The sequence below is a fragment of the Mizuhopecten yessoensis genome, unplaced genomic scaffold, assembly GCF_002113885.1.
Source record: "Mizuhopecten yessoensis strain PY_sf001 unplaced genomic scaffold, ASM211388v2 scaffold2255, whole genome shotgun sequence".
Lineage (NCBI taxonomy): Eukaryota > Metazoa > Mollusca > Bivalvia > Pectinida > Pectinidae > Mizuhopecten > Mizuhopecten yessoensis.
In genome coordinates, this window is record NW_018404455.1 from 50,722 (window position 1) to 74,427 (window position 23,706).

Genomic DNA, 23,706 nt, shown 5'->3' on the forward strand with positions numbered 1-23,706 from the left:
AGAAACCGTAGATAATAGGATTAACGATGTTGTTGATGATGAATGCAGTATAGAATTGAGAAAAAGCAGGATTTTGCACGTTCTGTCGTTGCTGTACTTCACCGGAAGCGTGTTTATAGTGAAACTTAACGACGTGCCTACGACACCTGATTTCAAACACACGACGGCCAAAACAGGTATGAAAAAACGTTCTTCCCGGTTGGACTGGAGTCGGACAGTATGTATGTAAATGAGGAGTTTCGAAGTACTCCGACCACCAAGTATATCATCAGAATAATGGAATCCGGGACAAGGTAGTTAGGTAGTTCGTCATGTGTTATCCATCAATGTTTCACTGTAATGTCTATGTCAAGATCATGCATGGATGGCACTTCATCAGAAGATACATATACAATAGAACGAATTCCTTAAAAGTCTGATTATCAAACATGACTTCCCGGGCTTTTTGTTGTTTGTGTGATCTGTCTTAACGTCCTCGCCACACAAAAACGTGTCATTCTGGGCCTAACTTTTCAAACAAGAAACTCAAAAGGTTAGGGTTATGGTTAGGGTTAATTGGTTTTAAGTGATTAAGTTGGTCAAGGGTTCCATTAACAAAACAAATACACATATCAACAACAATTAAAGGCAAAATATACAAGCGCTATAAAAGTGGTTTTAGTTTCGTAAGTTTTTATTTCCCAGCAGGTGACACACATTGGATGACTGCCAGGTTTGGGTCCCTGGGTTCAGTCTCCGTACAATAGGTTGTCAACTCGTAGGAGGAAATTCATTTCACGCACTGACAGTTGCATATAGTGATAATTTACCGCTGTACAGTATCCCGTGCAGGTTTGATCAAAGTACGATCATTCTGTCATAAAGATATAGCTTGGAACGTAATCAGCCCATGAGAATGGAATTGCCTAATCTACTGTGCGCAGAATTCCGCGAGCATCGAACCGGAACTGAAGTCATAAGATATCACGTGGAGAGCAATCAGCCTATCAAAAGGAAACTGCCTTGTTAAATTTTCAGTTTAAAAATAAAAGCAATGTTGATCTTTGATCCATTGACTTTCAATTTTGCAAGTTGACGTCTTGTTTGATTCCGGTTTCTGCTTCATTATGTCATAAAGGCAAACCTTTATACAAAATTTCAAAAGACCCCTGTGTGTTAGTGTTACATATGAAAAGAGCGATATGTCTAGATCCAAGATGGCCGCCTGGTAGCCAATATGAATCCGATCGATTCGAAAATTGATCATGCACAACTACGATCCAAGAGTTATCTTCATGAAAAATTTCAGAAATTTTAAAACTATCAGGCGAACGGACACCGGGACGATAGACTGATTGGTAATGGGCGGCCATACCACCAATACGGGCCCTAATAGTATCTTATTCAGTTCTTAAGACCTTTTATTAAACAAATTCGTTTTAATGAAATTTGCTATCACTCACACTAATTCCAACATGACCTGATATTGTAATCAGGATCAGGTGACGTCAAATATATACTGTGTGAATAATAAGTATGACGTTCTGTAAAAAGGTGTTTTTTTATAGGTTCGGTTAAAATAGTTTGTCAGAAACGATTTCTGCTTTTTTGATTTTATTCTTTTCATTTTGTTTTACAACAGTTTTATTGCAATCGCTTCAGGTGAAAATATCGCTGCTGCTACTTTCTCCTCGGCCATAGAATTGTCAGTATAAAGACGCGCGTGTAAAGGACATAGTGAGACGAGCTTAGAAAACGCTTGTGTATGGAATCGGAGAAGTATTCCTAAAACTGAGTTTTACAGGAGTTTCCGAACACGTATGCCAAAAGATGGAAAAGAAGGCAGGGTTTGTTGGTGTATTTGCCTTATTGCGACAGTGCGAATCTGATGCCGACTTTATAGTGCTACCTGACTAAAATACCATACCGAAGCCACACAGCACAGTATTTCGCCTAGTCACAGTATACTGACAACGGGGGGAAGAAAAACACCAATCTTAATCAAAAGGCAAAAATGTTTAAAAACTGCAAAAAACATCAATGGCAAATAATTTGTTGTAAGACATGCTATCGCATCTTTGTGTACATATTAAATGAACGTAAATACTCATACATTAATAGCACAGAAACTGTATAAAAAATCACAATTATTACATTACAGATTTTTTATAAGACGAATAGTGGTGAATTTGATAAGGCATCTGCAAATATGATTTTGGAGCTGAACAAATATATAAAGGAACCATATTCTAGTCTAGATCTAACAAGTGAGCGATATAGACGGAACAGGAAAAAACGGTCTACTCCTAAATCTGATATAACACTGACAATATTCAGTGTTTGAGAGTATTTACCTTTTATATACTCTAAATTGGAGTAATATTTCCGTCTAAAATTACAAAGGGATCGCAATGTAATGCTAATTTGGATTTGGCAAAAGTGCATACATAATGGTTAGATTTAGAAAATAAGTCTTTTTTTATTTGCCTAAGTTTAAAGTTTGTTAAGACACTGTTGCAGATGTCTATATAGTATTCGTATGTTTTGATCTAGAAGAAGTATGAAAAGCATTCCAAGGTTCTGCAGTTGACGACTAAGATTTTAACTATGCTATTGATTTTTTGTTCCAAAGAAAATGTGTTACAGAAAGTGTACTCCCTAATGGTATGGTTGTGTAATGAGAATAGCAAAGAAAGTGGCATATGCTTTGGTTGGTTAATTAAGATTTTTGATATTACAAGTTAAGTCATTTGAAATGGTTTGTTAGTTTTAACATCCTACATTTAACGCCAATTAAGGACAACCACGTATGTAATGTATGTGTGCTTTAAGCGGTATGTTTGTGTATTCGGCTCGTTGTTATAGTTTGGATCTAATGCCGACCGAAGAATGCTACCTCACTAAAATTACCATTCCACATGTGCCCAGCAAATTCTTCCACCTGACCACATTACAGTAACAATGGGATACACGGTTGTTGTCGTTACCCTGGCTGCTAAAAACTTAGCAGCAGGTATAGCAACTAACGTTTTTAAGGACTTTGGTATGTCCTGGCCTTTGGACAGATTACATTCCAAACTTGGGCGAACGTTAAACACGACGGCCAAAGTAGAGGTGTTGCCATGCTAGGCGCAATGAAACAGAAAGGTCAATAGGATGTAAAGAAAAACTTAAACTTATCCCAAATGTTGCAATTGGGTTAGCAGACTTATTTTGGTCGTTTTGTCTTTCAAAGAAGAGGATCGAAATTTTGCAGGAAGTACCCACATTCGCTGCCTCTTAGAACATCCGATTGGTAAGAGCAGACATATTTTGTTCTCAATCCCCGACCTACAAGGATGCTGTGATTCTGGACATTCTTACTGTGGTTATAGCTGTTTTACGAGTGTGATTTTATTAAATTTTGTTTCTTCATTTACTTTACTTGATCTATTTTTAACTATGAAACAGCAAAGGTTTAATAAAGTTAACATACGGGCTTTCGAGATATAAAATACTATTTTTCCCCGACACAAAAATTTCCTAAATGTATTGCATATTAATTAATGGTATTATCTGATAGACGTCATAACATGTACAATGGTATATATGATATAGTTTAAACATAAAATAAAATGTTATGCATCTATTATTGCGATTTCAGAGAATTTGTTTTCAGCAACGTCCGCGTTACTGTCCATAGCTTTGACGACACGAAGACAGATGAACACAAAGGCGGACGCCAGAACGAGGAAACTACCAGCTAGGTAAAACGCCGGTTTGTATCGGTCAGCTTCGTCGTAATGCATCTCCACCGCATCTATAACAAAGTTAAGTGCGGATTAAGTTTGTTTGGTGTTATTATGTTTAACGTCCTATTTACAGCTAAGGTAATTTAAAGAAGTGCTTCAATGTGTGTAGTATATGCGTGCACGTATGCTAGAGGCGGTAAGTGCTACCTCACTGAAATATAATACAGAAGGCATCCAGCATAGTATTCCACATGGTCACATTATACTGATAACGGGTTAGCCAACAGTTGTGGGTAGGTCTCTAGGTGACTTATGGAGATCAAAATCAAATTGAGAATATGGTAATTTCAGGATGAATACTTTGTCTGCTTGCTTTTGTATAGAAGTGTCCAGATATAAACTTTCCCAAATAGAGAATTCGTGATTAATTTGGTTTCAATACATTCACTTCTGTTACATTGTACCATCGTATTGATAAAACTATTTACCGTATACGGATAATTACAATGCATTGATTTCTGTTTTGTTTGCAATTTAACGTGCCCGCAACAGCTAAGGTGAGGTCACATGAAAACTGGATCCTAAGACGATACCACCGAAAACGAGTAAGGAACAGGGATAGTAAAAATGGATATATATCTCCAAAACGTTGATATGAGGAAATCAAATCAATAAATAACTACAGTTCATGGAAAAGTGCATGGATATTTACACTGAATTTACACAGTATTACTATTTATACCGTATGGTTCACGATGGATATCTTTACTGTGTGGATGGTGATAATGTTGATATGATTGGTGTGGTTTGTTTGGAGTTTACCGTCCGCGCAACATCCAAGACATAGGCTGTGCCATTTGTCCAATCTCTTTGACAACTTACCATCTTTGCCAGCAAAATGTGTTGAAATAAAACATGAACACCTCAGACGTGTGCAAAGATGATTGGGACACATACGTGACACTGTAATGTTATATTGTATGTAAACTGATTTTTCACCAGATATTCACACTATAAACTTGCACCGAACGGATATATTTATCGCAGTATAACTAACTTGTACATTATGGAAATTTACACTTTATACACACTTACTTTGACATGGAGAAGACAGCAGTATGCCAACGCCAGCTCCAAAGTCTAGTAGGCCTTGAACAATCCGAACATTGTTCTTTCCGAACACGGACGGAATGAGATTTTGGAGAAGTGTAGTGAACGCCGCTTCAAAACAAATGGTTATAAAAACACTACTTAGGTACAATGTATAAAGATGATACAGGCTGAATGTTTGTTTGTTTAAGGTTTGGCTTTGTCTCAAAAGCAAAACCTACAGGGGAAAATATATCAATGCTAGACATTAGACATTCTTGGACGATAACGTACCCAGTAAACGGGTTAATATAAGTTAAAATAAGTTGTTTCATAATTGTATTGAAATAAACAAAATATATAAGCTTATATGTATTTATACGGCAAGACATCAGTGTTAGAGATAAGGCATAAAAATCCAATATTCGGTTTATGAAGTGGAAAGTGACAAAAACTCGTTATATCTACATATGAATGGTACACATAGTACATTCTAATTATTATTCATGTATAATAGTAAGACAAAGACAGGAAAGGACAGTGGCATGGATAAGTAGGATATTTAACCATTGAACTGCTAATGCAAACCACAACGTGACAAATTCCATAAAGGGCACTAGCGCTAATTGTTGAATTTTACATGTTCAAGTTAGAACTGCTTTCAGTTGGCATTTAAAATATTGATTACGACTGCCAACTGAAAGCTTTTCAATGTTATTGTAAAGATTATGTCAATCTAATAAAAAATGTTTTTATAAATGATAAGCATTTAGCGCCAAAATGTATATCTAGTGTATGTCTCTAATGAACATGTTAGCTGTCTTCAATGGAGGGCCAGTAATATATAATGCTATATTTATGACGTCACCATCTGCGCCAAGAAATTCATAGCATGTCTTCTTAACTAGGTAGGGTTATATAGAGTAATCTGCATACAGGCGCAATTGTCTAAGATATATTTTAACACCAGATGAGATTCGTTACCTTTTGAGATACCTAGAGTGCCAGCGTACATGGAGATATGGAAAAGATTTGTTGACCATGTTGCGGCTATAGTCCAAACCCCGGCGATAAGGTCAATCGACCCCATGAAACGTAGGGTCGGGGCGATCTGCTTCTTTATACAGCAAAACAGGAACATGGGTCCGAAGATCTGACCCCCATAGTAGAAAAATCCACCCAAGTAAGGAGCGGCAAAATTCTCGTTCTTGTCGAAAAATGTAAATATCACATTTGATAAGATGAGGTGACCTGGATAAAAACACGAATTCATGCTTAATTTACATCCACTACTATTCTAAAAACAAAGATAACAAAGAATATTCATAAACACGAAGTTCAGTAGGGAATAACAGCATCTTTAGGATCCGCCCCCGTAATGTTAATATTCGTACTATGGATTACAACAGAGCAGGTGGTACAATGTGATAATTTATACTTGTAAATTGTACACGTATACATAATATCATTATTTGTACGTTATTTGGTGTTAAACAATAGATAATTCCTGATAGCATTTTCTTTGAATATAAAAGTTGCTTGATTTTAAATGAAAGTAAAAAATGCCAAAAAGGGGAAAGACCGTTAACATCAAGACCGTAGTAGGTATTCATAACATATTACTTCTAAGTTTCCAAGGAAACTGATTATATATATACTGATGTATTTTTTGTGTCAGGCTTTGCCATCTTTTTGAGCACGCTGAATTAAACTCGCTTTCAGATTGGTTTAATATATATAGCCGTCATCAAAAGAATTTTCATCTTGAAACAATAGTCGAAACAATAGTCAAAACAAAAGTCAAAACCATAGTCTGCAATTGAATGTAGATGCGTCGACAGACAAAGTATATGACATTGTTTGCTTGCAAATATGAACAATAACATTGCTTGTTAACAAAGAAAACCGTGCCTTGCCTTTTCACTTTTTTTCAAAAGACATAATGCGATCTATCATGATTCTGTTACACAATTGTACTTATTAAGGATACCACCTGCCTCAGCGTTTATTCGGTGACTCTGCTGGTGATTAACAAAAACCGTTATTCCAACATTTTGCTTCAAATTTTCAAATTAAAGGCTATATGAATTATTTTACTTTGTACTTACCAAATCGGTCACACAAAAGAATGACCATCATGATGTACAAGGACTTTTCACGAAGCACACTCCAATCAAACGGAGAAAAATAATTCTTGATCCACTTTTCACTTGAAGGCTGTAGTCGGGTAGAAGCCAGCAAAGCGAATGACATAACCAGGAGCTGCCATCGATAAAAGTGTTTCCAGTTTAGATCAACATCGTCCGATACCCAGCTGGATGCGAGTATGCCATAGTGAACAACAGACGCACCCGCGCCACCAATGTTGACAATCGCAACGGCAATAAACCGGCAGTTTTGTATATTCTCAAGAACAGGAACTACTGCTGCCAGCTTTACACATGAAGCTCCAACTCCTGAAACAAAAAAGATTGCTCCTGAGAGAGACGCAAATTGATCATTGAAAAATTGCAACGAGGAAAGCAAATCAATGTTATTTCGTTTCTCTTAAGAAAAATGCAGACAGAAATCCTCTTTTCTGTCGTTGACTAATTGAATAATTGCTCTTCACGCATACAGCATATAATAAAGTCAGTCTTTTAATTACCTTCGTACATGTAAAAGATCGTTTTGAAATAAGTATCTTCTCATGCGTTATAATATCTGTTTATCAGTTTGAACCTTCTTTAATAATAATTATTATTCTAGGTTCTTGTATACTGCTTTATCACAACCTAGTACGTAGACCTTTTCAAAGCGGTTCACAAATTATTTTCCGTGGTTATAGGGCCTTTGCAACCAGCCAATAATTTTCTCAACTTCCTGGAGAGCATACAGCCGGTGCTGCCATTTTGGCGCTCACAGGTAGCATTCAACAATTCTACCACTGCCCATCCACGTACTCATTAACAGCTGAGTAGACTGGAACAAGCGGAGTAAAGTATTTAGCTCAAAGATACAATACAGTCGCGTGATGTGACTCGAATCCGCAAACCATCGGTCACGAGCCCGGCGTACTACCACTGGACTGCCGTGCCTTTTACAATTTGAACAATTTGATCAATTTTTGCCCCTACAGGTTCGGAAGATTTATCAGACTGCTGTTCCTACCAAGTTCTATTGTAATAGACGACACAATGGTGGCTTCTCCTGTTTAGGGGACATTAATGAAACTAAACATTGACCTGCCCCCTATTGCAACAGATTGGATCTCATCTTTTTTCCCTACACATTCTTTTCGGTGGTTTCATCCTAGAAACCCGTCTTCATATTTCGTTAATCTATATAAGAAATAAAACAAACAGTACATATCACCTCTGTTTTAACTTGAAAGTTTCATCATCAAATTAAACAAAACTTCGTTAGAAGAAGCCACACTCATTTTGTTTGGTGTTTTTTCGCAAAAGTCGAGAGGCAATCATTCTACAATCAATGGTTTCACTAGGTAGGTAATGCTATTTCAACAAGTCAGCAACAGACAGACTTGTTGGTCTGACCCGTCTGATGGCTTAATCCGGAATATATATATCATGACATACAGTGTCGTGTCCTGATCGCGGAAAATGGCGGACGACGCTAACTTTACACGCCTCGCCTTGTAAATTTACATCGTTCATTAGTAGACTAGGTAATTCTGATTTTCAAACCACCCTGAAATAGTCTTAATAATGTTTAAAGCCTGACGCCATAACCGTCGTCTGCTGTAGCTGTCAATGTGATTTTACGAGTGTAAACAAAGATGGGTCGAAGATCGAAAGAACTGTTATAGGGGATAAGTTTGATCGTAGCCACAAGATCATTGAGATAGCTCGGTTTGTTGGGAATTCCTGAATCTACTTGTCTCTCGGTGATTCAGATTTTAACGACAGGGATAGTGTGGGACCGCTTCCCATTTGGGACGTTTCAGTGCATCTCAAAAAGTCTCTGTGTGCGATGTTGCAAGGCTACTTCGTTTAGTCAGATTTTTCGAAATATGACAACAGAATTTAACCTTCGTAGTGATGAAAATTCCCGTTCGTGAACGCAAAGTCAAGCGTATTTCATAAAAGCTGTAGAAGTATTGCGCATGGTCGTGAAAGAAGTCCACGTCTGCTATGTTGTCGACAGAAAAAAAATGGACAGTGGATAGTAAAAAGACATAATTTTTTTCTGCGATGAATCTCACGTGGTTAGCGAACAGTATAACCGGGTGTATGGTGTGGCAATCGATTCGGCAAGCATATTGACCGGAGTGTATGTATGCCGTTCCGATAACAAACGTATCTGTTATGGTTTTGGGATTCATTACCAGGTGTGGATATACGTAACACACAAACACGTGAAGCATACTAACAATATCTGTGGTATGCTGTAGCCATCTCAGTCTCCGGACATCTGTATCATTTAAAAATGTTCGCACAAAATTAAATGGACAATACAGAATCGTGCCGTTGATAAGTTGTTCCGAGCTATACACAACATAAGGAACAAAGGGCAACTTAATTATTATTAACGGTAATTTTGCATGCTTATTAAGTTAGTTGTGAACTTGTTTTCTCTTTACAGGTGCAATAACTCTTGAATTACGTCCTTCATTTTCCGAGAATAGTTTTGGTACGACGCTGTATATCTCACAAGTCTCGTGTAATTTTGTTTGAAACAACGAAGTTTTACATACATGTCTTCTGATGTTAGGAAGTACTAACCTGCAATGCCGCCGACGAGAAACCCAATCAGCCCTATGGTGTCTTTGTCAAGCCATGATGACACGAATAAACTTGACATCATCATTAAACACCCACTGATTGCTACCACACGGTAACCCACCTTCAGCGACAGGAGGGCTGCAAATATTGCTGAAATAAACACAGGTTATAGCTATATCAAAGTAAACCAACCTTCAGCGACAGAAGAGCTACAAATATTCCTGAAATACGTAGGTAACAGTTATAGCAGGGTTAACAACCTTCAGCGACAGGGGGCTGCACATATTGTTGTAATATACATAGTTTATAGTTATAGCAGGATTTCAAATATTGATTTATACTGATGACATTTATAAAATACAAAAGTTAGTCCTACTGTTACCGTAATAAAATACATTATAAGGGCGACGAATATTGTCATAATAGTGGCAGACACATAAGGATGATGGAGCTTCATTGGGCACTTTAAAGAGCCATCGCACCTAACTGTCATTACCAGGAGACGGTAGTATGACGCTCTACCAGGTCACAAATAACAAGTTATTAGGAAAACAGGAGGTCAGTAAAATATATATAGGATCTTAAATGAGTTTTCATTTCATATCCGATTTTATAAAACTTCGAGACGAGTTTCATAAAAGCTCATATGAAATGAAAACAATTTTAAGATACTTTTTATCACATAACTCAGAAAACTTACATTTTGACAGCGTTTAAACCAAAAATGTAGAGGGCTTAATCAAACAGGGACAGCCATTTTGTAGCGCCATTCACAGTTTATGACGTCACGTCATTGTCCATATTATGACGTCAAAATCGATTTCTGACTGGCACAGCCAATGAAAAACGCTCCAGTGTATATTACACTAGTGACATATGTAAAAAATATTACACGGGCGAATTCACTGGATAACAGGCCGATTATGTGATAAAGTCTTTTCTCAATCCCTGACCTGCAAGGATGACTGATATTTATATATAATTACAACAGGAATGTGATACTTTAACATATGCGGATTTGTTTTATACAGAACAGTCAACACATGGTTAAACCGGTCCGTCTTTTCAAATGATAAAAGGGAAGAAATGACCTGATCGCGTAGGAGAGTGTCATGGAAAACATCTTCATACGTACAACCAAATAACACGCAAAGCACAATGCAGTGTTCTTAACTATACAGATAGACCAAGTTATGATTTACTTGTGAGGGAGCTAACGCCGTTGTATGCCCGTTTAACTTCACGGTTCCCGGTCTCGCCCCATACAGCTGCGTAGTTGAAGTCGGTGATCCAGTGGTTGACCAATGTGAAGCTGCTAAAGATAACTGTACATAACAGGACCGTCACAACCGCTTTGTGCGAGCAACAGCAAGAGTTTGATGATCTTTCGCTTTCGGTCTGATCTTCCTCTTCATCTTCATCGTGTTTCTATAAAAAAAAAACGAAGATAAGTGTCTGGCCTTTAATTATGTATATAAAAAATAAATTGTTCAGCCCCGTAACACATTATAATACTGCATGTATACTCCAAGAAAAGAATCTACTGTTACCAACTGTATGTTGTAAGAGGAAACTAATGTGGTAGCCCCCTGCAGATTATGGGATTTTCGTTTGTGCCTTAAAGACTTCATACTACAACGAAGAAAAGGGCGCGTTGTTACTTGACCTAAAAGCTAAAGGGTTTGAAAGACTTGTTTGATATCTGGAGCAAAGATAAGGTGAAGACGTTTTCATCCAATCATGTCACATAGATGGTAGCTCGATAACAACACAGCTAAATAAACAGGTTATTAAAATACAAGTCAGTAAAGAATTCCACACCTTGAAAAGAGAGTACAGATCAGGCCCAAAGGAAATAGAACTGTCGCCAGAATGGCTGATTAATACCCCCGCATACACAAAGAAGTGTACGAATAGTTGTTAAAAATGTTTGAGAAAGAACAACTTCATTAAAAAATGAGAGGGTGGAAAACAATACACATGTGCACAACTGCTGGGTGTCTATGTATGAAGTACGTATCGTGACATCGGTGCCGTACTTCCCTATATAAACTATAGTAATCTTTACTCGGGGGTCCTGAAATTTATAATTTCAATAAGGCACATGATGATCTTTCCATCCATGCAGAGAAAATGACTGTAGAACCTCTGAGTCTGGAGAAGAAGATTTTTGAAATATTGGTTAATTTTCCCTTTGGGGCTCCGCCCTGGCCCCTAGGGTTGGGGGTAGGACCCCAATTTTACAATTTAAAAAAAACATCTTCCTCCAAGGATGATTCTCACCAAGTAAGAATAATTTCCTACAGAAAATAGTCAAAATATACCCAAAGTGTTATTCCCTATCTAAACTATAATAAACTTTACCCCCTTCCCAAGGGAGAATGGATGGCTCGGGGGTCCTGAAATTTACAATTTCAATAAAATACCTGATGATCTTTCCATCCATGCAGTGGAAGGGACTGTAGTACCTCTGAGTCTGGAGCAGAATATTTCTGAAATATTTGTTAAAATGCCTTTCGGGGCCCCGCCCTAGCACCAGGGGTTGGGGGTAGGAGTCCCAATTTTACAATTTTGTACATAATTTGTTTTTAATATGGTGATTTTTACAACGGTCAAACTAGCAATACATTCAGAACACGCATGAATGTACAAAGACGGCAAACTAAACCCGAATGTTTACGAAAGGGCCGGTTTCCAAAACGGCCCCTTCTCTGATTCAAATTTCCTGTTGGTGATGCATTGCCCATGCCGTTGTGGTCACAAATCTATAAAGTATAAAGATTTAGGTCACTTGGTTTGTTTTTTATGGCTCCTCAAAGTTGTACCTTTCAGAAGCTGTCTAAGTGTTGATAAAATGTGCATGTTATGTAAAATATTAATGAAAATCTAATCAAATGATGGTCACCGTAAAGAATACATTCATGGCATGATTGTGACAAAAAATCATGTTTCCATCGCGCCATTTGGCTGTTTTATGGAAGAAACAATCTCAAAAATGCCATTTTCGATGATAACATTTTAGACACAAAAACTGTGTTTTTTAGAGAATACACCCTTTTATGGGCGTTGGATGCAAACCAATTTTTATCCTATTAAACAGTACGTAATATGCTATTGATGAGAGGAAAAATCATCAAAATGTAAGTGGTGGAACATTTTCAAATGTTGGGTTGAATTAGCCTATGGTTGAATTGCCGATTTTCGACTTTCTTTAGATAATTAACAAAAAAACGAGAGTATTTGCTCGGTATGTTGAGAATATGTACACAGATATGAAAAAAAGTGAGAGAAACACTTTTTCATAAAAAAAATCCAAGATGGCTACTTCACAAGTCCCCGTGGTTGAAGACATTGGCTGACAAATAGACAGAACAACAAACAAAACGTGTTCCTTATGATTTTGGTTGGTTTTCGCATTTACGGGAGTGTTCATAGCTACGGGCGATTGTATAATACCTATATTTATAAGTTTGGTTAGTCACATGGTAACGGGGATCTTTCATATCGAGCCCCAAACATACTTTCGACATATGCACTCCGTTGCCGCATGGAAAACTATTTCAAGTTTTGTCGGAATTTCTTTACCTGTGGTTGTAATGGTCGAGGGTTTTCCAGCGTCCTGTAATACCCAAGGTAGTACAAGATACTGGAGATGTGCGCACACATTCCCATCGTTCTCTCTCCAACTGGGCACTGGCAGTAGTAGTCCTTTATTGGGGCCTCAACATCGGGTGAAACGGTGAACCGTATCCAAACGTTATATTTCGTTTGGCTTTTGTGTCGAGAATGTATTTGACATCGGAGAAGGTCTGGGGAGTGCTGGTAAAGCCACACCTCATAGTCTCCGTCATCACTTAAATGTTCGGCGATGTAACCAGGAGCCAGAGATATCTGATACGTTCCACACGTAATGGTTCTCAAGTAATCAAGATCGAGACGGGGAAACAGTACGGAAGATGCATCCATCTTGACAAACTCGGACCTTGCCCGTCTAGATAGATCCGGATCTGTCTTGACTCTCTGAGCTAAACCATTCGGTGTTGTCAAACGGTCCTTCATACGTTCAGCCATTAGCCTATCTTTGGCATCTCTCTCTGGAGATCTCTGGTAGATCGGTCCTCTAATACCATTCAGACAGGCTGTGACGGTTCGAAGCAAAGCCTCGATGACATTGATAAAGCTGTTAGACACCAATTGCGTTCGGAAGAACGTCCAGTGTTTCAGACGACCATGATAGGATTCCACAATCCACCTCGATTTGGTGATAGTTCTGTCAAGATTTGCTTGGACGTCAGAATGTTGACTTTGACCGGGTTTCAGGTATGACGGCATGCTAGCATTGAGGCCAGAGGCTTCGAGAACTGGTAGGACATCTCTAAAACCTCGGTCAACGACAACGTTGTCGTCTGGTTGTAGCCAAGTAACTAGCTTGTCCATGACTTTTTTTGTAATTGTAGCATCATTTTCGCTGCCAGTGAATGGTCCTACTGTGTCCAGAATGTAGCCATCTGGTAAGGCGATGCTCATGAATTTGAGATAGTTTCTCTTCTTCTGGCCACAGTAGGACATTCTCTGGAGCTTGTGGTCGGAGCTTTTCTGGATATAAATATAGGTGCCATCTAATATGGCAGTGGCTTTATCTCCAAAAAATGCTTCTGAAAAGACAGTATTGTGCCCGAGCAACTGTTCTCTTGTCAAGTGATCCGGACCTAGAAATTGTGGGACTATCGATGTGTCTAATGCCTGTACTATGGAGTGGAAAGTTTTGGACACACTTGACTTGGAAATTCCAAAAAGAGAAGAACACTGACTCCAGGAAATGTCGGTTTTCAGTTTTACCCAGAACAGTAATAGAGCATCGTGTGTAGTCTTGGTATATATACCAGATGAAAGATATGGGGAACAGTGCGAGTGGATTTCGAGGAACTGATCTTTGGACCAACCTGTCCAGGCCATGCATGCCGAGTCATCAAGAGAAGAAAAGCTTATTGTAAACGCAGACTGGTTCTGTGAAAGGACGTGCGACACCTCTAGGAGGTCATTAATGATTTCGGACGATTTTGATGGTAACTGAGATTCCAAGGAACCTCTACCATCAAGGACAACCTCTGTAGACGGATCTAAGTCGTTACCAATAAGGTGAATGGAGCAGACGCGGGATGAGGTGGGACACCACAGTTTGTGTGAATAGATCAGGTGATGTCTTGCACGTTTTGGTAAGACTGATGATTTTGTTCCATTTCTTGCAANCATCCGACACTCTTCTAAGAGAATAAATATATCACCATCATGAATTGAATTATCACGATGAGTTTCAGAGACGTACATAATATCGTATTCAGAAAACTCGGCATCAGGAATACAAGTTTTGTTCCTTAGAGAACAAATATAAATACATGTAAGACAAATAGAAATATTGTCTAGCTGGATGTTGGCGTAAAGTGGACCAGGGTTGTGGTGACTATCACTGAAAAGGGATAACATATATAATTTAGTTAAAACAAAGTGCGAATTCAGAAAATAAATTAGGAGAGACAAAAGCGATATACAAAAATGTTTTAAAGATTTTATAAACTTTTTACCAATAAAACCTTGCGGCATAGATAAGAATGTATGAACACTTCAGACAGACAGTTGACGTGAATGTATATGATATATACCTATTATATGACTTTTTTATGATTTGCACAAATGCATTTATCACATTGAAAAATAGCTGAAGCCTTTTAGACATTGAGTAGGATGACCCCATCCGTGACCTGAGAGTTGATGTTCTTTGAGTACAGGCAGCCAGGTCGTACAATACACCTGTCTCTACCTGTCGGGGTTATGGAAACAACCTATGCTACATTACATGAACATACGCACGTTCTCACTAGGTCAAGGACGTAGGTCAGGCTACTGATTTCTGTAAAGGTCATTATTGACGTTGTTCTTGACATGGGTATACCAACCAACTTCCATATTTCTTTTTTCATTTTGAGAAAAAGTTATGAGCCCATCACATACTACATTGTATAAACACTGACATGAGCCTGTTTGGAATTCTCAAAAATGTGAATGAGGCTGTACCAGCAGCAGTTATTAAATACATACTACTATGAATGGTAGTGTACATATATAATAATGATAGATAATGTTCAAACCAAAATCGCGTGTATGGCTGTATGTTATATGTGTGGCATAGAGGACGGACAATGCATACATTGGATCATTGTGTTCGGAAATCAATTCTTATACAGGTACGTTCTTTTGTAAATAATGACTTTTAACTGGGACACTTTATTCACTATATCGGTTGTCTTCCAATTTGGTCAAACAGCCTTTCTCACAAGAAAACAATATATGTTATTTCCTTGGTTAATGTACATGTAATAAATCTATTTTGTAAAAATAAAATGAAAATATAGTGTTAATGAAGAGAAAACGTAAGTGTCAACAAAAAATGTATTCGACTTGAAATCGACAAAACTTTGGCAGATATGGGCAGTATTTGTTGGACGTGATATTCCGTCTTTTCGTGTTGCAGAGTTATCTGCTCTTTTGAGCAGGTATTGATTGTTACGTCATTTGTTTGTGAGTGTAACGTCAAAACGACGTAATTTTCTCACACAAACTAATGACGTAACAATCAAAACCTGCTCACAAAAGCAGATAACTCTGCAATATGAAAAGACGGAATAGAAGAAATGTAACGACTTCTTGGTGAATACTAATAATGGATACGAACAACACCCACAAACAAACCCGGGAACATCAGATGTACTTAATTACAGCTAATACATGGAACATTAAACAACATTTACAGAGTATACTCTCTATTCAGCATATATAATGAAGTAGAACATAAGATCATATTCTGGGTGTGTGCCATACTCGTATGAACACATGCAGTAGGAACTCTTACATGCACAGCTGTCAATGGCGTACCCGAACACATGTCTGAATAACAGCGACAACTTCCGCCACACAAACCCACCCCTGTCCCTGCACAGCAGTCAAAAGTTGTTACGACAAGTTTAGGTTAGTAAAATAGACAGCAAAAAGCAAATCTCTATAGACGAAGTATATATAGTCAAGTAGGTTATAATTAGATAACCCATTCAAATTTAGCTGTGTTACGTCGTCTGCACCGTGTTGTGAAGTAATGTGTTAAGAGTGTTGTTTACATCCACTCATGCACAGATATGCAGCCAGTAGCTTAATCGTTTAACTTATTGCGGTTTGCGTTAATTTCGCCTAATACAGCAAAATCCGAAGATGCGATGCCTTATAATGGTTGGTATAATAATAACATTACCATCATGTGTTAGTAAGCTCTTCACACAGTAGTAAACTCTTCAAACTGTTCTTTGTTCGGAGTTAAATTGTGTCCTCTCAATAGCTAAAAGTAATATGAAGACTTTAAAGTGTCATAGCCCATATCATTATCGGTCCTCTTATGTTTCAGTTTTCTAGCAATGACTTTCCAATACATGTTATATCAGAAACTGATATGTATGCAGATGACTCTACCTTAGCTGCTGTTGGTCACTTAAGTAGATATTATCAGAGATTGCAATTAGTGGTACAGTGACAATAAGACGATGGTAAATGTCAAGAAAACAAAAGAATTGTGCATTGTCTCTAAACAAAGGCAAAATAAACATTGTCTATAAACAAAGGCAAAATAAACATTGTCTCTAAACAAAGGCAAAATAAACATTGTCTCTAAACAAAGGCAAAATAAACACTGTTTAAGACTTGAATTATTTATGTGCAACAAACCACTTGAACAAGAATGCAGTGCAAAACTGTTTGGTATTTATATAGATGATGAATTGAAACTGGTAGTTCATGTTACAGCAGCTAGCTATAGCTGGAATAAGACAAAGGTTATGGCTATTACCGGGCATTAGCCCATATCTACCTACTGAAGGTACATTATTTTATTTTATTCCTGTGTTTTCCAATACTTTTGTACTGTATTACAGTATGGTCGGAGTGCAACATAAATGTAACGGATAGGTTACTTAAGACTCGGAAACAAGCAGTCAGAATAGTATTAGATGTGCCATTTGATACTCCTTCTAGTAAAAGGTTTAAACGACTTAGTTGGATGCCAATTGACAAATACTACAAGTTCAGAAGGTTGTGTATGTTATATAATGTCATCGTCAGCTTGTTCCTGGACATTTATTGAACAATATAAATCTTTTGCAAGATGGTCACAGTAGCAATAAAAGATATACATGTGAAAATTATTTCAAAGTGCAAAAACATTCTATTCTAGACAATTTCTTGTCGCCAGTATTAAAGAATGGAATATTGCACAGTGACATAAAATAAATAATTGTATTTCAACTTTAAAATAGAAACTTACTGAGCCTTATTTCTTAAGTAACTTCTCAGCCTACCTTGATGTTTTGTTAGAGTATGCTATATCAGGCAAATACCATTTAACTGACATAACATTTTTGCATGAAACTTTATGCATTCAGTGATATTTCCATGAAGATATCTGTTATAATCATAGAAATCATGTCTGTGTATATAATAAAGTGATTTTTTAACTAACCAACTTGGTCACGGTCAGTGGTCCGAATGAATAGCTAGGTAGGGTATATCACGAGTGTTTACAGATGTTTGTTAAGCCACACGTTGCTACTTATTATGCCACACTCGAGTAGTTTCCTATTGACATTTCTCATTTTGAAGGAGCTCTAGCACTGAGCGCAGAAATGGACAATGAGACTAGCAAAGTCGGGGAATATCTCAAAATATTTTTCATAACATTTCTATTACGGATTCCTGTCCCCCAGCTAGCGCTAGATACTTTTCCTTTACTGTTTCTTATTTGCAGTAACACCCCTGGTTTCATTATGACATGTGAGTGACTTCTCTTTACTGATCTCACTTTATAGGATTTCTTTTCAGAAATGATTTATTACAGTTATACTGAGGAAAGTCTTCAGTACACGCTACAGGTGTTGGCAGTAGTATAGGAACCCGAAAGGTACACCATGTACACAAGTCCACTCCCCTGAAATATTCCCTATATAAAGTTTTCTAAAAATAGTATACAAAAGTTAATTTGTTTCCCATATATAAACCTGCTGGTTTGTTGTACGAGGAAAAATACCATGAATCCCATCAATAAATAATAAAGAAGTAGAAAATGAGTAAAACACGTAGTAGACGTATGGAACAATCTACCTGTACATGTTGTCAATGCACAAACAATTGGGGAGTTTAAAATCTTAATTGATGAACATTTTAAAGAAACCTATATTACGTGAATCACAATAAAACTATGTTTCACATATTTACAATGCTGTTATTGACACACCTATAATCAATTTGTTAAATACAAAAATCGTATATGTTGATATTGACATAGAATCGTCCATGATTATTCAATCAAATAAGGCAGTAAATAAGAAGAATCTTCACACCAGAAGTCTTGTGTGATGGACTATTTTTCAACAGTCCAGCGGTCAAAGTTGTTGAAATGACATTTTTTTTGTACATTTGTCGTGTTTGTAGGTAACGATGATACTTGTATTTAAAATGTTACAGTTTTAACAATCATTACTTGCGGTACAATGTATTTGTTCCGTAGATTGTTTTCATTACATTACGTGGATATTTCTGGATCATGTAACGCGTATCGGTTACAATGTACACCGGTTATATTGAAAGAAAATGTTCTACCCCGAGGAATTAAACGTTACCGGTTTCGACTTTAACACAAAAACAAAATAAAAATCTCTGACACAATGGCATGAAACTCGATTCGGTCACCGTATGCACCGCTTGTAATTGGTTCTCGAAACAATCACTATAATTTGATAACCAGCATTGATCATGATTGGTTTGGTTTGGTTTAGTATTGGTTAACGTCCTATCAACAGCTATGGTCATTTAAGGACGGCCTCCTATGTGTGCAAGATGCATGTGTGTAATGTATGCGTGTGTTTTGGGAGGCTGTGATATGTTCATGTTTGTCTCCTTGTGAGAGTGCGGAACTGATGCCCACTTTATAGTGCTACCTCACTGACATATACTGCCGAAGACACCCATTAGGACACCCCACCCTGTCACATTATACTGACAACGGGCGAACCAGTCGGCCCACTCCTAAATTGCTGAGCGTTAAGCAGGAGTAGAAACTACCATTTTTACAGACTCTGGTATGCCTCGGCCAGGGGACAGAACCCAAAGCCTTCCTCACAGGGGCGAACGCTCAACTAAAGGCCAAAAGTGAGGCATTGTCAAAGGAGACATTAGGAAGAAGAAAGGTGTTAACAAAGAAGAGAAAAGATAAGATCCCAAATTTAGTCGCCTCTTACGATCATGCAATAGGGGCAGCGGGTACAATTTGTACGCCCTACCTACAGGGACTCACTGAACACGAATTCTATGAAAGCGAGTGTCGGAGAGAGAACTGAAATATCTGTACATTGTCACGGAAATCAAGACTCAAGCCCCTCTATGCAAGGTCTTAGTTCCTTAGCTGTTGCGTGGACGTTAGATCGTGAGGACCAGCCTCAGTCAAAAGCCTGTCAAGAACTATTTACAGTAAAACACCTGTTATAAGAATGCGTTTACCTTCTGCCAACACGCGATACTTTTGTTATAATAATGTTACATGTCTTAAATGACTTTTCAATTTTTCTTTTTTTCTTTTACAATTTAAGTTTTTGGTCTGTTCCCAAAAATATGTCACCATATCTACTTACAATGTTAAAGTTGACGCTCGCTTTTTCCTTTCCGTTTGTGTGATGTTAGTCTTAATTTACATTTGATTTTAATCGACTTTTTTGTCGACCATTCATTGGTCCTAAAACCCTCTCTTGTGTTGATAGGCCGTTAAGCATGTATACTAGTTATTGTTCAGTAAGGCAGATATGTACACACCACCATTACCCATGTACCTTATGAGTTATGTACTCAAATACGAAATCGCAAAGGTCATTTAAGGACGTGCCTTCATGTGTGTATTGTTTGCGTCCATGTGTGCTGAAGACGGTATGTTGGTTTATTTGCCTCCTTGCGATAGCGCAAATCTAATTAACTCTCTCAAATACTAGGTCGAAGGTCCCGAGGTTAGGTCACATAGTATACTGACAATAGGTTAACCAGCTGTGGTATATCCCTAACTGCTGAACATTTGACAATAACAACTACCATTTTATAGGATTTTGATATATCTCGGCAAGGGGACAGATACCATTTTCTTCCCCACGTTCAACACTGAGGCCAAAGTAAGATTTTGTTTGGTTTAATTTTGTTTAACGTCTTATTAACAGATAAGGTCATATAAGGACGTGTCTCCATGTGTGTAATGTGAGAGTGCTAGTATGCATGGCGCTAGAGGCAGGGTATGTTGATGTGTTTGCCTCCTTACGATAGAGCAGATCTGATGCCGTTATTAAGAGTGCTACCTCACTGAAATACAATGCCGAATGCTCACAGCAGAGTCCTGTTTAACAGTCGTTTAGACTATTTGGATTACCAACATTTTGGCCACTAGCATCACAAACGAGTTATAGAAGGGTGAAACAGCTGTATGATGGAGTGTCATTCATTTTGGCACACTGCCTATACCCTTCCGGTCACATTATACTGACAACCGTAAATCAGTCACAGGGATTACCATCAACGCTAAGCGTCACGTAAAGAGAAAAATTAAAGATCAAATGTTGCAATGGGGGCAGCATACCCATTCTGATATCTTCAGTGTCCCCTTAACAAAAGGCAGGATGTAAAAACCCAAATCTGCAGGGGCTCCAAATTAGTCGTACTCTACGAAATGTAATGTGATACAACAGCTCTTTTCTGTTCCCCGATCCTGCGGGGCTATTGTTCAGCGAGGCGCTTGGAAACAAAAAGGTTGCGAGGAAGTAGAGTTATATATATAAAGATCCAAAATAGTGCAATGGGTGAAACAATTTACTTTGATCACTTTTGTGTCCCCAAGCATAGGGTACGAAAGCAAATCTCCAATTCTGCAGGGGTTCCTCATTTGTCGCCTCTTATGAAGCATTTAGTGTGCAACATTATATATATATATATTTTTCAATCCCCAACCTGTCGGGTTGATGAATATTGTATAACGTCCTCGCAAAATGTGATGTGAAGACGGGTGCCCTAAGAGACAAGGAGGAATAAGTAAGAGAGAAAACACCTAAGGGTGCGATGTGGGCAGGAGACAAATTGTTTTCTTCAGTGTCCTGAAGAAGATACAGAAACAACTCGATTCTACAGGACGCCCATACAAGTTGCCGTTTAAGATAACATGGAGTTGGACACAGCAGGTCATTTTTCACCAAACCTGCACAGGCCTGAAAATGTCATTTAAATATTTTAACATACTGAACCCATACGACTTTAAATGTATTTCTTGATCATTTAACGTCTTTGATTACCCTCCATCCCAGGTGTAGTGTAGTTAAATATCTAGTGATTAGTCTATCTAAGATTTGAAAGGCAGTTAACATGTTTTAACATACTACAAAAGTGGAAAAGCTCGCGTTGTTTAGATTCGCACGAAATATCCACATGCGAATGTTTTTATAGAACGAACAGATGTCAGAACCAGTGCACACGCAAGCATTTCCGCACTCGAAAACTTCCACTTTCACAGTATTTGACCCCTTAGCCCGAGTTTCCTCTGGCCCTGACACCAGATTTGGACATTTTGTTTAAAACTTTGTTTTATTCAAATTTTGTTTGTCAATACATCGAAGTACATGTTTTATAAAACAGAACAGGAAACAAAAACAAGTGACATTTTGAAGGATGGTGTGAGCCAGACGAACATCAGGATATTGGCTCCTGTGGTGGAATACTGAATTTATCCCAGCTACTTAAAGGTAAAACGTTAAGACCATGTGTCTTCATGAGTCTTGCATGAGTGGGTTTAGCCTCAATCCCATCTTGGTCTTATATATATATTGACCTTATCATTGTAGAACTTGAAAGTCATTTACATATCTCAACATATTTTACCCCTGTTCAACAGTGATTGCACACCATCTCACCTACCTGAAGATGACATAGTATGACCCTTCGTCAACTGGAACATATGAGGAATCCCCTTAAAAGTGTTTAAAACCTGACCTCTATATCACCATGAGTGAACCCAGAGTTAAATAGCCCGAACCCATGCCCCTATATCCCAGCTTCCTTCTGGTCAAGCATCCTAACCCCAGGCCTAATGATTTTTAGGGTGGATTCAAAACTATATGGTATAAACGGACGGTGACTGACGGCGAGAACGTACGAAGACGGATGGCGATAAATAGGTATGATTAACCCCTGTCTCAGTTGACCTCAAATATGACAGCTATACCTTATTGATAAGTATGGGTGAATGAATTACAACATTGTTCAGACAATAAAATGATCATTTGGAGTCAGGGATAAACAGAAACTCAGTACCTTCATAGTAATAAAGTCATCGCCGGAACCGGATGTGTCGTGGCTTCTTCTTAGACGAGTTTGTTGCATAATATCCTTCATTTGGTACGCAGTGTTATTAATCGTATACAAGTGACCATGATGGACAGTTCATCAGATAACTTAGTATAATCAGCATACTGTCCACTGATAGATTAGTACATGGAATGTTACGCCTCATCAAACAAGGTGGAAGCAAGCAACACGATAATCATCACATATTCATGCATTCTATACCTACCCGTACATTCGACGATGTCTCTGTAAACTGCTGGTCCATTTGGAGACAGGGCTAACAGCTGTTGTGTTTTAGACCAGGTATCATTATAATCATCATTGCAAAAAGGAAACACCCCTTACGTTTATCGTTATATCACGTGACCGATTTCATATCGATGACTCATAATCATAATTTCCTCAACTCTTCTACTTAAATGTTTCTTGATTATGTACATTTAATCATGTGGTATACGTTAAGAGTTGCCTTCTGTTTGTCGACATGTAGTAGACCAGTGCATTTCTTTCCTGTATGTACTTTGTTTTATCAACATTTGTGATAGCCGTTATCATAGATTCATTGCGCAGTCAGATAATACTTATCACATATAAGTATTCAAATTGTCCTAGCATTATACCGACATTGTTATTTATTTTATTGGTGTCAGTAACGTTACATGTAGGTGACTTGAAGTTGAATGAGAAATACACCGCTTTGACCTTTAATTTGATACTGAGAAAAG

The 23,706-nt window shown here is 37.9% G+C and overlaps 1 protein-coding gene across 3 annotated transcripts; it reads right to left on the reverse strand.

The window, feature by feature from the left end:
• Nucleotides 1-655: 655 nt before the first annotated feature.
• LOC110445384 lies at nt 656-23,471 on the reverse strand. Of its 3 annotated transcripts, none has more exons than XM_021489960.1 (7): nt 23,208-23,471; nt 10,726-10,951; nt 9,524-9,673; nt 6,908-7,255; nt 5,784-6,050; nt 4,806-4,931; nt 656-3,778 (listed from the first exon to the last, which is right to left on the reverse strand). In XM_021489960.1, the coding sequence occupies exons 1-7, from the start codon at nt 23,244-23,246 to the stop codon at nt 3,597-3,599; spliced, it is 1,338 nt and encodes a 445-aa protein (XP_021345635.1). In that variant the 5' UTR covers nt 23,247-23,471; the 3' UTR covers nt 656-3,596. The 3 variants fall into 3 exon arrangements, with proteins under 3 accessions (XP_021345635.1, XP_021345634.1, XP_021345637.1); XM_021489959.1 differs by lacking the exon at nt 23,208-23,471 and adding an exon at nt 22,949-23,200; XM_021489962.1 differs by lacking the exon at nt 23,208-23,471 and adding an exon at nt 16,431-16,504.
• Between the last annotated feature and the right edge of the window lie 235 nt (nt 23,472-23,706).

Bases quoted from the DNA above. Each gene is read 5' to 3' on its own strand.
- LOC110445384 (XM_021489959.1), bottom strand. From the start codon at position 23,029: ATGAAGGATATTATGCAACAAACTCGTCTAAGAAGAAGCCACGACACA. The intron at 10,952-22,948 runs GTACTGAGTTTC...TTTTTTTTATAG, and splicing joins ATGACTTTATTACTATGAAG to AAACACGATGAAGATGAAGA. The intron at 9,674-10,725 runs GTAAATCATAAC...TGTTTATTTCAG, and splicing joins CGGCGTTAGCTCCCTCACAA to CAATATTTGCAGCCCTCCTG.